Genomic DNA, 14,125 nt, shown 5'->3' on the forward strand with positions numbered 1-14,125 from the left:
CTGCAAACCTAAAGGGAAACTGATTACATTCCCATTTTACCCAAACCTATAATTTTGAATTGTCCCAAAGTAGGTACCATTAAGTTAGTAGAGGGGATTGGTGAAGCCCAGAAGCCAGTATACAGAAGATCATACTTTCGAGGCCTGAAAGCTATGTTTTGACAAAATATTTGATTATGTCTATTTACACATGGAATTTATCTGAGGAAAGTAGACCAGAAGCCAAATGCTTGAGGGAATTGTATGACAAAAAAATACTCATAAATCTGGCCTTTCTGATACATAGACTAGTTTGACCCATAATAGAACTCCTGTGACCCCAATTCTGTACCAGCATGAGGTGGGCTACAAAAGCTCCTCAAGAAGGTCATATTCCCCAGTGCCACTTCAGATATTGCCAAAGAGGATCACAAACAAGAAATGGCTTTCCAGAAGGCAAGCCAAATGTAGAGATGACAGCAAAGGTGAGATTGCCTCCCAGAAAGCAGAATTAGTACTTGCCAAATGAGCTGAGAACCCAAACACTGACAGGATGTATGTTTTCACCATTCCTGCCCAGCAGGATTTGACAACTGGGTATCGCTGGGCCCAAGTCAGCTGGGTAATGCTCATTTTTCTCTTTCCAGTCTTGGAGTTTTCCATGCAATTTTATGGTTCCCACTTCAGACCTATAGAGTGGGTTGTTTGGACAGTAGAGATAACTTATGTTTTAGTTTCTAGTTTGCCATATGGCAGGGACCCCATCCCTGTTAGTTGAAGAGAACTGAGCAATACCCTCCATCTTGAACTTTGAGTTAGATGTAGCAATTCTGTGAGACTTAGAGGTTATGCTTCTTGGAGAATATTCTATAAATGGGAAAACTGTTCCATGTGTGTTCATGGATAGTTGATGAACAGACTGCGATGGAAATGCTAGTTGTCTCTCAGTATTCATGCCCACATCTCTCTCACGCATATGGAATCTCCACTTCTTAGTTGAGCATACAGGAACTCAGAATAAAGATCACAGTTCCCAGACTCTTTTTGAAGCCACATAACCTAAGTCTGCACCAGTGGAATTTGAGCAGAGGTAATGTGTAAAAATTTCTAGTTATTCACCTAGGCGAGGGGAATGTTCTTCCCCTCACCACTCTCCCGTCCCACTGGGTGGAATATGGACATGATGGCAAGTTGTTTCAGAAATGCCCTAAAGATGGTGGAGCAACGTTACAGAAAGAACCTGGGTCCCTGAAAGGGTGAAGATACTAAACCAGTGTGATGGTTGATTTTAGGTGTCAAATTGACTGGATTCAGAGATACCTAGATATCTGGTAAAGTATTCATTTCTTGATGTGCCTATGAGGGTGCTTCTGGAGGATATCGGTGTGTGAGTAGGTGGATTGAGTGGGAAAGATCCACCCTCAATGTGGTAGACACCATTTAATTGGCTGAGGGCCTAGATTCAATGAAAAGCTGAGAAAGGGAAAATTTCTCTCTCTCTCTTTCCCTGTGTGTGTGTGTGTGTGTGTGTGCATGTGTGTGTGTGTCTCTATCTACCTCTCCCCCTCTTGGAACTGGAACACCCTTATTCTCCTGCCCTTGGACATCAGAACTTCAGGTTCTCAGGCCTTCAGCCTCAAACTGAGAGTTAGGCCATTGGCTTCCCTGGTTCTAAAGATTTCAAACTTGGACTGAGCCACACTACCAACTTCTCTTGTTCTTCAGCTTACATCATGGGACTTCTCAGCCTCCATAATCATATGAGCTAATTCCCCTAGTAAGTCCCCTCTCACATATCTGTATCTATATTCATCTTTATTTCTCTATTTCCTATTGGTTCTGTTTTTCTGGAGAACCCTGACTCTAATACAAACAGCTTTTCACTGCATATGCTCAGACTGTCAATTGAAGAAACAAATTTACTATTTTGTGTCTTTGTTGAAGCAGCCAAACCTATATCTAACCAATGCACCACAATAAGGAGTTTATCCATCTTAAAGGCAGCGTGATGTTTTAGGCAGGACTTGGACTAGATAATTTATTGGAATATTTTAGTTCTAATATTAGATATAGTTACAATGTTAGTATCACCAAATCAAAATCATTAAATCTCAGATTTCTGGAATGTGAATAAGTGAACCCATCATCCAAGGCTGACACTATTTTACTCCCTCTGGTGACTGGAAACATGGATAGGAATTGTGATGAAGAACATCAACCCCCAGTAACCAAGTTAAACCTCACGTAGTTAAAAATAAAGTTAAAATCTTAACAAAATGATAAATCTTCAATATTTTATTAAACAAATATTGTGACCTCTTTTAAATATATATTATAAACATCCCCTTTCAAATTTTAGTTTTGCTAATTTGAGACTCCAAGGTGGACCCTCCCCCACTCCCCTCCGCTGAGGATCATGAGATCTGGCTCCGTACCTGATTTTACAAGACTTTCACCTACATTACCTTGAGAGGCAATCCCTGGAGGGCCTTAGATGTGCCTATTTAAAAAAAAAAAAAAAAAAAAAAAAAGTCCTGTCATCTCAGTGGGTTAAAGAGGCAGAGTGTGGTTACCTCACCTGGCTGATAAGCAACGCCCTTCTCCCTTTCTGCAGTGCAGGATTTTGTAAGCAACAAAATCTTATTTAAACTCTGTGTCCATCAACTTTTCACCACACTTGGCACAGTAATCTGTGACCTATTTCTCCTGACATCATATCAGAAAGGAAGGCACACCCGTTGCTTCAACTTAGCTCACAGCCCATGGATTTTCATCTCCCAGAAGCAAAGGAGATTGCCTTTTAGGCTTAAGAGCCAGGACTTAGTTTGTGCTGGCACCAAGGAAATGCCTTTTTCCCCAGAGCCGGCAACTAAACTATAAGAGGTAAGCAGTTCTCAGAGGAGACAGAAGGCAACAGCTCTACCATCCTCCCAACATCTGAAGCCCCCCACAGAAACTCCTCTTGGAATTGGTAAGTATCTGTGCTCATGGGCTTCATCTCCAATGATCTGACTGTTGCTTGTACTCATAAGGAAATTGTTTGCCTTATGGATTCATTCTCAGCACTACAACCTCAGTGATTATCTCTCTCAGCTGTTCAATTACTCCCTGTCTTTTCCTCAATTTACCTAGGTAGTTCCCTGTCTGACCCAAATGCTAGGCCGATTTCAACCCTTCTCCTTGGTCCGGAGTTTCAGACTGGGATTCGGAGCCTGCTGCTATCCAAACCGAAAATGTTCTGCTCAGACCATCAGACCTCATGACTCCAGGTGCCTAGTCCAAGCAGTTTCTCAGAACTTTAATTTTGCAAAGGATGTGTTGGATCAGTGGTCCCAGCTGGAAAAGGTAAAACTTGTTGTTTTCTAACTTGGAAACTTTGGCCAAGTCCAGTTGGTAAAGTGTCCAAAGATTATGAGATTCAAATCCCATCTATGGCTGGCATTATAAAGTGCAAATTCAGAGAAAAGAAATTATAGCAAAATGACTAAGAACATAGGCTTGACAGCCAGATGGTTCTACATTGAAATCCTGGCTCTGCTGCTAAACAACCATGCAAACTTGGACAAGTTATTTGCCTTTTAGGACCTTAGTTTTGTTATCAGTAAAATGGAGATATTAATGGTGTGTTTTTCACAGTGTTGTTGAGAAGATTAAATGAGACAATCAATAAAAAGTGTTTAGCACAGGACTCAGCACCCTGAAAGCACTCAATAAAAGTTAGCTTTTATTATCACTAGTAATATTATTGTCAAAGAGATATGATTCTAATTAACCAACATTTTTCAGCATCTTCTAGCACATACAAAATTTTAGAAGCCAAACACTAAAGGAACTTACTGTGTAGTGTTTTTCTTTAAAGCAAATGATAGCCACAAAGTGCTGAAAAAGAAGTGCCAAGGAAAATACATATAAGTATGCCTCTGGATAATGGAATTTAGAAAGATTTGATAAAGGAGGAGGTATTTACTGCATCCTGAAGAATGAGAAGAATTTCAACAAAAAGACAAGGGAAAGACTGTCTAGACAGGAACAACCACATGAGTAGAGACATGATGGAAAGAAAGAAGAGTATTCAGGAACAGTTTGGCTAGGTATAGGGTCAGAGGGAAGAGTATTGATTTATGAGGAGAAAACAGGCAGGAAGCAGTCTAATTTTGAAAGGCGCTGCTGCGTGGAGTGGCCTTGCTTACTCTCTGGCTAGGTGACTCTGGAGCAAGTCATTCTAACTCTCTGAGCCTCACTTCCTCCCTCTGTCAAGTGGGACTGGTGGTGCCCACAGGAGAATCCAGTGAGTGTGGAGGGTGAGCAGCCAGAGTTATTTGCATGTGTAATATCTGATTGCCCCTCTATTCTCCCCTCCCCAGGCCCCTTCCTGGCCCTCCCCACCTTCATCACCCGCTTTGGGAGGAGTAAGGAAAGTGGACAAAATAGTAATTCATTGTCTTTGTGCAAAATATACTTATTGCCTTTGGTGCATCAACCAGGGTTAGATAAGAGGGAAGACTTCTGTTTAGGAGACTTAATTTTTACCCATTTGGGCCAAAGAACAAAAATTCTGTAGAGCAAGGATTGTAAAAGCTCCTTGAAAAGGTTTGAGGCATGTATCCTGAAGGACTTTGGGGTGCTTTCACCTTTGCTGAGCTGTGCCCCTTCTTGGGGTGCCCTCCCCACCCATTCTGCCTTCCCAGCCCGGCCTGTGCTGCTTTCTCTCTCCTCTGCTTTTCTTAGCTTGTGTTCTACAACCAGGCACTATGTGTGAGTCCTGGGTCCCAGTAAGATTCTAGGGCTAGCGTTGTGCCTTTTATCTCTTTGTGCCCGCATGGCATCTGGCACCATGTGGAGCCTTGTTCCTTTGCTCAGCTCTTGATTAAGCATATGGATTACAGACAAAGGCCCAGCTGGGCCCTACCCAGCAGAAGCTTCCAGGCTGGGAGGCATGACAGATGAGCAGTAATTGGGGGCCAAGGAATTCAGAGGGCTGCAGGTGTGAGCAAAGGCTTGGGCTCCAAAAGCCACACAGTCAGCACAACTAAACATTGGTTGTCTGAAGTGACTTGGGGCATCAATCACAGGTGCCCAAAAAGTCAGTCAGCAGGAACTTTACAAATCATCTGCTCCAACCCTTTATCATTTAAGAGCACTTCATTATAGAATTGTTAGAAAATACTGGTAAACATGAAAAAATTTTAATATGGAATATCACCCAAAGATAACCACTGGTAATTTTCATATATATTTCTTTTGTACTGATTTTTATAGATCATCCGGTTTCACAAAAATGGCGAGTCATTCTATATATAACTATTTGTAACCTGGAATCACACTTGTTACTTGACTTGTTACTTGCTCTTTTTCTCTGCCAAACACTATGCTGTGAAAGCACTATGCTGTGGAAATAACATGATGTAGAAACAATGCACTGTAGAAATAATATAATGTGGAAACAATATGATATGGAAACTACCTTTCAACACCAACAAATATTCTACTTAATACTTTAATATCTTTATGTTTATAAAGTATTTCATTGAGTGTTGAACCAAAATGTATTTAATATATCCTTTATTGTTACTCCTTTAAGTAGTTTACAAATTTTTTTTTGCTACTGTAAGCAAGGCTGAAATGAATATCTTTGTGCATCTATATTCTTTTCTTCATTTACATTACCAGAAGTGAAATTACTCCATCAAATGCACTACACGAGCATTTGGAAAACACATTTCTGGATTGCCTTCTACAAAAAAAGTGCCAACTCCCACATTCAATGGCATTGTGTGGTAGGGCGTGTTTCTTCATACGTACATAAACTCTTGGTATTTTCATTCTTTTTCATTTGTACTAGTCTGTTCATCAGTAACTTCTATCATGAAGGGGTGGCCTGCCTATCCACACCTGTGGGTATTTCTAGTCGGGTGGGACAAGAGACTGAGAAAAGAAATAAGACACAGAGACAAAGTATAGAGAAACAACAGTGGGCACAGGGGACCGGTGCTCAGTATACCAAGGACCTGCACTGGCACCGGTCTATGAGTTCCCTCAGTTTTTATTGATTATTATCTTCATTATTTCTGCAAAAAGGAATGTAGTAGGAGGGCAGGGTGATAATAAAGAGAAGGTCAGCAACAAACATGTGAGCAATAGAATCTATGTCATAATTAAGTCAAGGGAAGGTACTATGACTGGACGTGCAGATAGGCCAGATTTATGCTTCTCTCCACCCAAACATCTCAGTGGAGTAAAGAATAACAAGGCAGCATTGCTGCAAACATGTCTCACCTCCCACCACAGGGCGGTTTTTCTCTCATCTCAGAATTGAACAAATGTACAAACAGGTTTTATACCGAGACATTCAGTTCCCAGGGGCAGGCGGGAGACAGTGGCCTTCCTCTATCTCAACTGCAAGAGGCTTTCCTCTTTTACTAATCCACCTCAGCACAGACCCTTTACGGGTGTCGGGCTGGGGGACGGTCAGGTCTTTCTCATCCCACGAGGCCATATTTCAGACTATCACATGGGGAGAAACCTTGGACAATACCCAGCTTTCAAGGACAGAGGTCCCTGCGGCTTTCCACAGTGCATTGTGCCCCTGGTTTATTGAGACTAGAGAATGGCGATGACTTTTACCAAGTATACTGCTTGTAAACATTTTGTTAACAAGGCACGTCCTGCACAGCCCTAGATCCCTTAAACCTCGATTTCATACAACACGTTATTGTGAGCTCCAGGTTGGGTCAAAGTGGCTGGGGCAAAGTGGCTGGGGCAAAGCTACAAATTAACAACATCTCAGCAAAGCAACTGTTTAAAGTACAGGTCTTTTCCAAAATGGAGTCTCTTATGTCTTCCCTTTCTACATAGACACAGTAACAGTCTGATCTCTTTCTTTTCCCTACATATCACCCTAAAAAAAAAAAAAAAAAAAAACAGGAAGCCAAAGAATTTGGACCTGACGTGATGGGCTGTGGCAAACCACTAAAGGTGCTTGAGTGATGTGAGCAGAGCTCTTACTGGGGTCGCACAAAGATATTATAGAACAAAAATGAAAATTACAACCAGACACAGTGGCTCATGCCTGTAATCCCAGCACTTTGGGAGGCCGAGGCAGGTGAATTGCCCGAGCTCAGGAGTTCAAGACCAGCCTGGGCAACACGGTGAAACCCCATCTCTACTAAAATACAAAAAATTAGCCTGGCATGGCTGTGTGTGCCTGTAGTCCCAGGTACTTGGGAGGCTGAGGCAGGAGAATGGCTTGAACCCAGGAGGCAGAGGTTGCAGTGAGCCGAGATCATGCCACTGTACTCCAGCCTGGGCGACAGAGCAAGACTCTGTCTCAAACAAAACAACAACAAAAAAAAAATTACTTCCATAGCCACATAAATAAAATTATATCTGATGGCCTAGGCCTGAACCACATCAAAATGTGGTTGACAAGAAAATAAAAATTAATGGCAGGGAAGAGATATAGTTGTGTTTGTTGTTACTGGTCATGGGAGGAGAAGGGGTTGGGGAAGGCCTATCTCAACCCTGACAATTCTCATTGTTATAAGAAGAAACTCCATGGAAGAACATTCCATGCTCATGGGTAGGAAGAATCAATATCGTGAAAATGGCCATACTGCCCAAGGTAATTTATAGATTCAATACCATCCCCATCAAGCTACCAATGACTTTCTTCACAGAATTGGAAAAAACTACTTTAAACTTCATATGGAACCAAAATAGAGCCCGCATCACCAAGTCAATCCTAAGCCAAAAGAACAAAGCTGGAGGCATCACGCTACCTGACTTCAAACTATACTACAAGGCTACAGTAACCAAAACAGCATGGTACTGGTACCAAAACAGAGATACAGACCAATGGAACAGAACAGAGCCCTCAGAAATAATGCCTCATATCTATAACTATCTGATCTTTGACAAACCTGACAAAAACAAGAAATGGGGAAAGGATTCCCTATTTAACAAATGGTGCTGGGAAAACTGGCTAGCCATATGGAGAAAGCTGAAACTGGATCCCTTCCTTACACCTTATACAAAAATTAATTCAAGATGGATTAAAGACTTACACATTAGACCTAAAACCATAAAAGTCCTAGAAGGAAACCTAGGCAATATCATTCAGGACATAGGCATGGGCAAGGACTTCATGTCTAATACACCAAAAGCAATGGCAACAAAAGCCAAAATTGACAAATGGGATCTAATTAAACTAAAGAGCTTCTGCACAGCAAAAGAAACCACCATCAGAGTGAACAAGCAACCTACAGAATGGGAGAAAATTTTTGCAACCTACTCATCTGACAAAGGGCTAATATCCAGAATCTACAATGAACTCAAACAAATTTACAAGAAAAAAAACAAACAACCCCATCAAAAAGTGGACAAAGGATATGAACAGACACTTCTCAAAAGAAGACATTTATGCAGCCAAAAAACACATGAAAAAATGCTCATCATCACTGGCCATCAGAGAAATGCAAATCAAAACCAGAATGAGATACCATCTCACACCAGTTAGAATGGCAATCATTAAAAAGTCAGGAAACAACAGGTGCTGGAGAGGATGTGGAGAAATAGGAACACTTTTACACTGTTGGGACTGTAAACTAGTTCAACGCTTGTGGAAGTCGGTGTGGCAGTTCCTCAGGGATCTAGAAATACCATTTGACCCAGCCATCCCATTACTGGGTATATACTCAAAGGATTATAAATCATGCTGCTATAAAGACACATGCACACGTATGTTTATTGCGGTACTATTCACAACAGCAAAGACTTGGAACCAAGCCAAATGTCCAACAATGATAGACTGGATTAAGAAAATGTGGCACATATACACCATGGAATACTATGCAGCCATAAAAAAGGATGAGTTCATGTCCTTTGTAGGGACATGGATGAAGCTGGAAACCATCATTCTCAGCAAACTATCACAAGGACAAAAAACCAAACACCACATGTTCTCACTCATAAGTGGGAATTGAACAATGAGAACACATGGACACAGGAAGGGGAACATCACACACCGGGGACTGTTGTGGGTTGGGGGGAGGTGATATACCTCATGCTAAATGACGAGTTAATGGGTGCATCACACCAACATGGCACATGTATACATATGTAACAAACCTGCACATTGTACACATGTACCCTAAAACAAAGTATAATAATAATAAAAATAATAATAATCATACTAAGAAACTCTAAACGGGTCAGAACAAAGTAGCAATTCTATGGGCTGCTCCAGGGTGGATGAGAAAAAGAGAAGAAAGGCAAGAGAAAGACAAAGGGAGGAAGAAAGTTGTAAAGGAAGAAAGAAATTAAGTTCAGAAGGTAGGAGAGAAGGAAAGGAAGAATGGGGAAAGAGGCGAGAGATGGGGGAAGGAGATGAGAGAGAGAGAGAGAGGACAGAAAGGAGGAAAAAAGGAATAAAGGAGGGAAAGAAGGAAAAAAGGGAGAAAAGACCCCTCCTTCCCTCCATCCTCAGGGAGAGAAGAGGACAAACCCATGTTGTTTGTCAAGGAGGAGAAGGCTCAGCTAGAATGGAAATGCTTTGAAAGTTCTAGGTAACTTCATCCATGCATTCACTAAAAGGTATTGGAAATTAAATTCTTTCCCCCTCAAAACTTGTCCCACTGAAAAATAAGTTGCATTGGAAGACAGGTATATTTGAAGGCAGGAATAGAATCCTATGGGCTAGGAGGAGGGCACTCTTCTCTACTTACAGGATCACGCCCTGAGAAATCTTTTCTTAAAAAAATTTAGACTCAGGAGGTGCATGTGCAGGTTTGTTGCATGTATAGATGGCAGAATGGTGAGGTTTGAGCTTCTAGTGTACTCATCACCCAAATAGTGACCATAGTACCAAATAGGTAATTTTGCAAACTTCACTCCCCTCCAGCCTCCCCATGTCTATTATTTCCATCTTTATGTCCGTATGTACCCACTGTTTAACTCCCACTTATAAGTGAAAACAGGCAGTATTTGGTTTTCTGTTTCTGAATAATTTCCCATAGGATAATGGCCTTCGGCTCCATCCATGTTGCTGCAAAAGACAGGATTTCATTCTTTTCCACGGCTGAGTAATATTCCATGTTGTATGTATACCACATTGTCTTTATCCAGTCAACCACTGATGGACACTTAGGTTGATTCCATCACTTTGCTATTGTGAATAGAGTGCTACCATAAACACATGAATGCAGGTGTCTTTTTTATATAATGATTTCTTTTCTTTTGGGTAGACACCCAGTAGTGGGATTTATGCCCAGAGAAATCTCTGCCATCCTGGGCAGGGCTGGTTTCACGTTACATGCTGAGTTCTCTCAGGAGGTTCTTCCCTAGGCTCATGCCTGACATTATGTTGAAACCCACCAGTACTGCCATGTCAGTAAACAGTTAAGTATTTCTGCGCCCGTTGAGAAACAGTAGCTCCCCCTAAGCCCAGGCATCCCGGCCTCTCAAGATCTAGCCACTTGAGGGTGCTATCTGGCAAGTGGCCTCCCATAGCCAATGTCCACACTGACTAATATTCAGTATTTTAAACATCACCCTGCCTAGGATGGACTCAGAGGGCCTTACCCCGCCCTCTGGAAGGTTGGTGCCAAAGGAGAAGAGGACAAATGGAGCTTTGAAAGGATGACTCAACTCTCCGAGAAGGCTGCCAGCATCCTCTCAGACACCTGTGCCCTTAGCCATGGAGACCGGCTGATGATAATCCTGCCCCCAACACCTGAAGCCTACTGGATCTGCCTGGCCTGTGTGCGCTTGGGTGAGGCATGGGAGAGGGACCACAGGGGTTGGAGGCTTATGTGACTCCCAGCCTCAACTATTCACAGAATGGAGATGTTAGAGGGATCTCCATCTGATGCCTGAATTCTTCCCACAGTGTGGGGGATCTTTAAACAAGCCTGGATTTGAACCCAGCTCCACCACTTACCACCTCTGTAAATTATGCCTCTCTGAATCTCGGTTTCCTTGTCTATTAAATATAGACAGTAATAGTCCATATTTATAGAACTGTTACAGTCCAGTCTTACAGAACTGTTGTGAAGAGTAAATAATCCACAGAGCGCTTAGCTCATAGGCTGTTTATCACCTCAAGGAACTGTAGACCTCTGTCCTAACACAGTCATCATCAAAACAACAGACAGAGCATGCACATCTTGCCCTCTCTGGCCCTCAGTTTCCCCAACTATAAAAAAGAGAATGTAGGGGTACCAGGCGCAGTGGCTCACACCTGTAATTCCAACACTTTGGGAGGCCAAGGCAGGCAGATTGTCTGAGCTTAGAAGTTTGAGACCAGCCTGGGCAACATGGTGAAACCCCGACTCTACTGAAAAAAAAAAAAACACAAAGCAGAAAAAAAAAATTAGCTGCATGTGGTGGCACACACCTGTAGTCCCAGCTACTCAGGAGGCTGAGGCACAAGAATTGCTTAAACCTGGAAGGCAGAGGTTGCAGTGAGCTGAGATTGTGCCACTGCACTCCAGCCTGGGCGACAGAGTAAGACTCTGTCTCAAAAAAAAAAAAAAAAAAAAAAAAGGACAGAGAAGGTGGGAATATCTCTAAAGGGTCCTCTACCTCAATCTGTGACATGTTAGGAACTAGGCTGCACAGCAGGAGGTGCACAGAGGGCAAGTGAGTAAAGCTTCATCTGTATTTACAGCCACTCCCCATTGCTTGCATTACCACCTGAGCTCTGCCTCCTGTCAGATCAGAGGTGGCATTAGATCCTCATAGGAGTGCAAATCCTACTGTAAACTGTGCACGCGAGGAATCTGGGTTGCGCGCCACATATAAGAATTTAATGCCTGATCGTCTCTCACTGTCTCCCATCACTCCCAGATGGGACTCTGTAGTTGCAGAAAAGCAAGCTCAGGGCTCCCATCGACTCTACATTATGAGTTGTATAATTATTTCAATACATATTACAATGTAATAATAATAGAAATAAAGTGCACAATAAATGTAATGCACTCGAATCATCCCAAAACCATCCTCCTGCCCCAGTCTGTGGAAAAATTGTCTCCCACAAAACCCAGGTGCCAAGAAGGTTGGAGACCACTGCCCTACATCCAGTATTAGAGAGTCCTTGAAAGTCACCCTGAATGAGCTTGGGATCAGCCAGAATAGAGCTGCTCTTTGTGGACATCCCGTCCATGCCCCTGAGGCTCACTCCTCCAACATAAACAGGAAATGCCTCAATCAAGAGCCCCTTCACATGTGAGAAGTGAAGGATACTGGAAAGGAGCCCACCCCCAATATCATTCCTCTTTATCTGCTATAGTACCTGACTTTCTATTCTTAGGATACAGGAATATATTTTTTGGTAGTTGGAAGGTGCCTATGAAAAACAAAGTACCCCTGAGATGGGCCAAACTCATTAGGAGTTGCCACAAGTGGCCTGGCCTACTGCCTTTGCCTGCTAACAGGGATGCTAGATTTAAAAAAAAAAAAAAAAACTGAAAAGTGATTCAAAGAGCAGGTGTCTTTGAGAATGCCAGCTGTCAGTTATGGGGAGCATGCAGAAGAGAGGAAGGGAGTGAACCCTACCCTCAGGCCTATCCAGGCTCCCAGTGTTTCCCCAGTTCCCAATGGACTGAGTTATCCTGAGGGACAATTGATCCATGTCTGAGAAAGGACAGGGACCACTTCAGTCTGGGTCACCAGAAATTCTTCCTACCTGAGGCCAAGTTACACATAGTGATTTCCTTAGCCACATACCAGTCCAAAGCGGGGCTATCATTTTCACTCATGATAATTAAAATTGCTTATTGATGGTATAAGGCAAAATGAATGAAAACAAAATTGAAAGCTCAGAACAGACCAAAGTATATATAAGAATTTATCGGCCAGGCGCAGTGGCTACGCCTGTAATCCCAGCACTTTGGGAGGCCGAGGTGGGAGGATCACCTGAGGTCAGGAGTTCGGGACCAACCTGGCCAACATAGTGAAACCCCGTCTCTACTAAAAAAATACAAAAATTAGCCAGACGTGATGGTGGGCACCTGTAATCCCAGCTAATCCGGAGGCTGAGGCAGGAGAATCGCTTGAACCCGAGAGGTGGAGTTTGTAGTCAGCCAAGATCATGCCACTGCACTCCAGCCTGGGTGCCAGAATGAGACTCTGTCTATTTAAAAAAAAAAAAAAAAGAATTTATCAGGTCTTTTCAAGCCATTAATGACAGCATTGATTAATTCTTAAATGATTTAAAGATAACTGTTTGAAAACGTTAAATGTCATAACTCTATTTCCAAATAATGTACCAAAATAAATTCAAATGAACTATTAAAAATTGAAATGTTAGAAAAGGACTTAAGCATTAGAAGAATATATAGGTGAGTACATAAACTCATGGAAAGGCTTTCTAAATATGACACCAGATACCCAAACAAAAAAGGAAAAAAAAGATGTACTACACTTAATGAAATTTTTAAAATTTCATTCATCAAAAAAATTACTATAATGTATAAGGAGCATCTCTGTGGCCAACTTGGAGGAGGGACCAGGGTGCACTCCTCCCTTCTCCATATATGTGAGATATGTCTGTGTGATTACATCTGATGTGCCCTTTTGGTAGCATCCAGAAAGCCGCACAGTGATGGCTCTAACAACACATGCATCTCTCCTAATGAGAGAGCTCTCAATTATTATAAATTACTCAACATGAAAAAGTTAAATTGGCTTTTAAACTACGCTGACATTATCACAAGAAATTTCAACATTTTATCTGTAAACAAAAGGAAAAGCTGTTAGATTCTTTTTTAGATATAGTTTCTACTATTATAAAGTTCTAGTATTTTTCTTAAAACACCACAAAAGAAATTTGAACACTGCCTTAGTCTGCTTGGGTTACAACAGCAAAATGCTATCAACTGAGTAACTCATATATAACAGAAATTTATTTCTCACAACTCTGGAGGCTGGGAAGTCCAAGATCAAGGCAGATGCAATGTCAGTGAGGGCCCACTTTCTGATTCAGAAATAGCTCCTTCTAGCTCTATCCTCACATGATGGAAAGAATGAGGGATCTCTTGGGAGCCTATTTTATAAAGGCACTAATTCCATTCATGAGACCTCCACTCATGATCTGATCACCTTTCAAAGATCTCACCTCCATCACCTTGGAGTTTAGAATCTCAACATA

General features: G+C 42.0%; 1 protein-coding gene across 1 annotated transcript in view; it reads left to right on the forward strand.

Moving 5' to 3' along the window:
• Positions 1-2,884: 2,884 nt before the first annotated feature.
• ACSM6 (acyl-CoA synthetase medium chain family member 6) overlaps positions 2,885-14,125 on the forward strand; it is a 34,573-nt gene continuing 23,332 nt past the window's right edge. Inside the window, exons 1-3 of the mRNA XM_002821012.4 lie at positions 2,885-2,950; positions 3,112-3,324; positions 10,537-10,747. Of these exons, the coding sequence (XP_002821058.1) occupies positions 3,133-3,324; positions 10,537-10,747 (403 nt within the window). The 5' untranslated portion in view covers positions 2,885-2,950; positions 3,112-3,132. The remainder of the gene's footprint in view (positions 2,951-3,111; positions 3,325-10,536; positions 10,748-14,125) is intronic.

Source organism: Pongo abelii, chromosome 8 (assembly GCF_028885655.2).
Source record: "Pongo abelii isolate AG06213 chromosome 8, NHGRI_mPonAbe1-v2.0_pri, whole genome shotgun sequence".
Lineage (NCBI taxonomy): Eukaryota > Metazoa > Chordata > Mammalia > Primates > Hominidae > Pongo > Pongo abelii.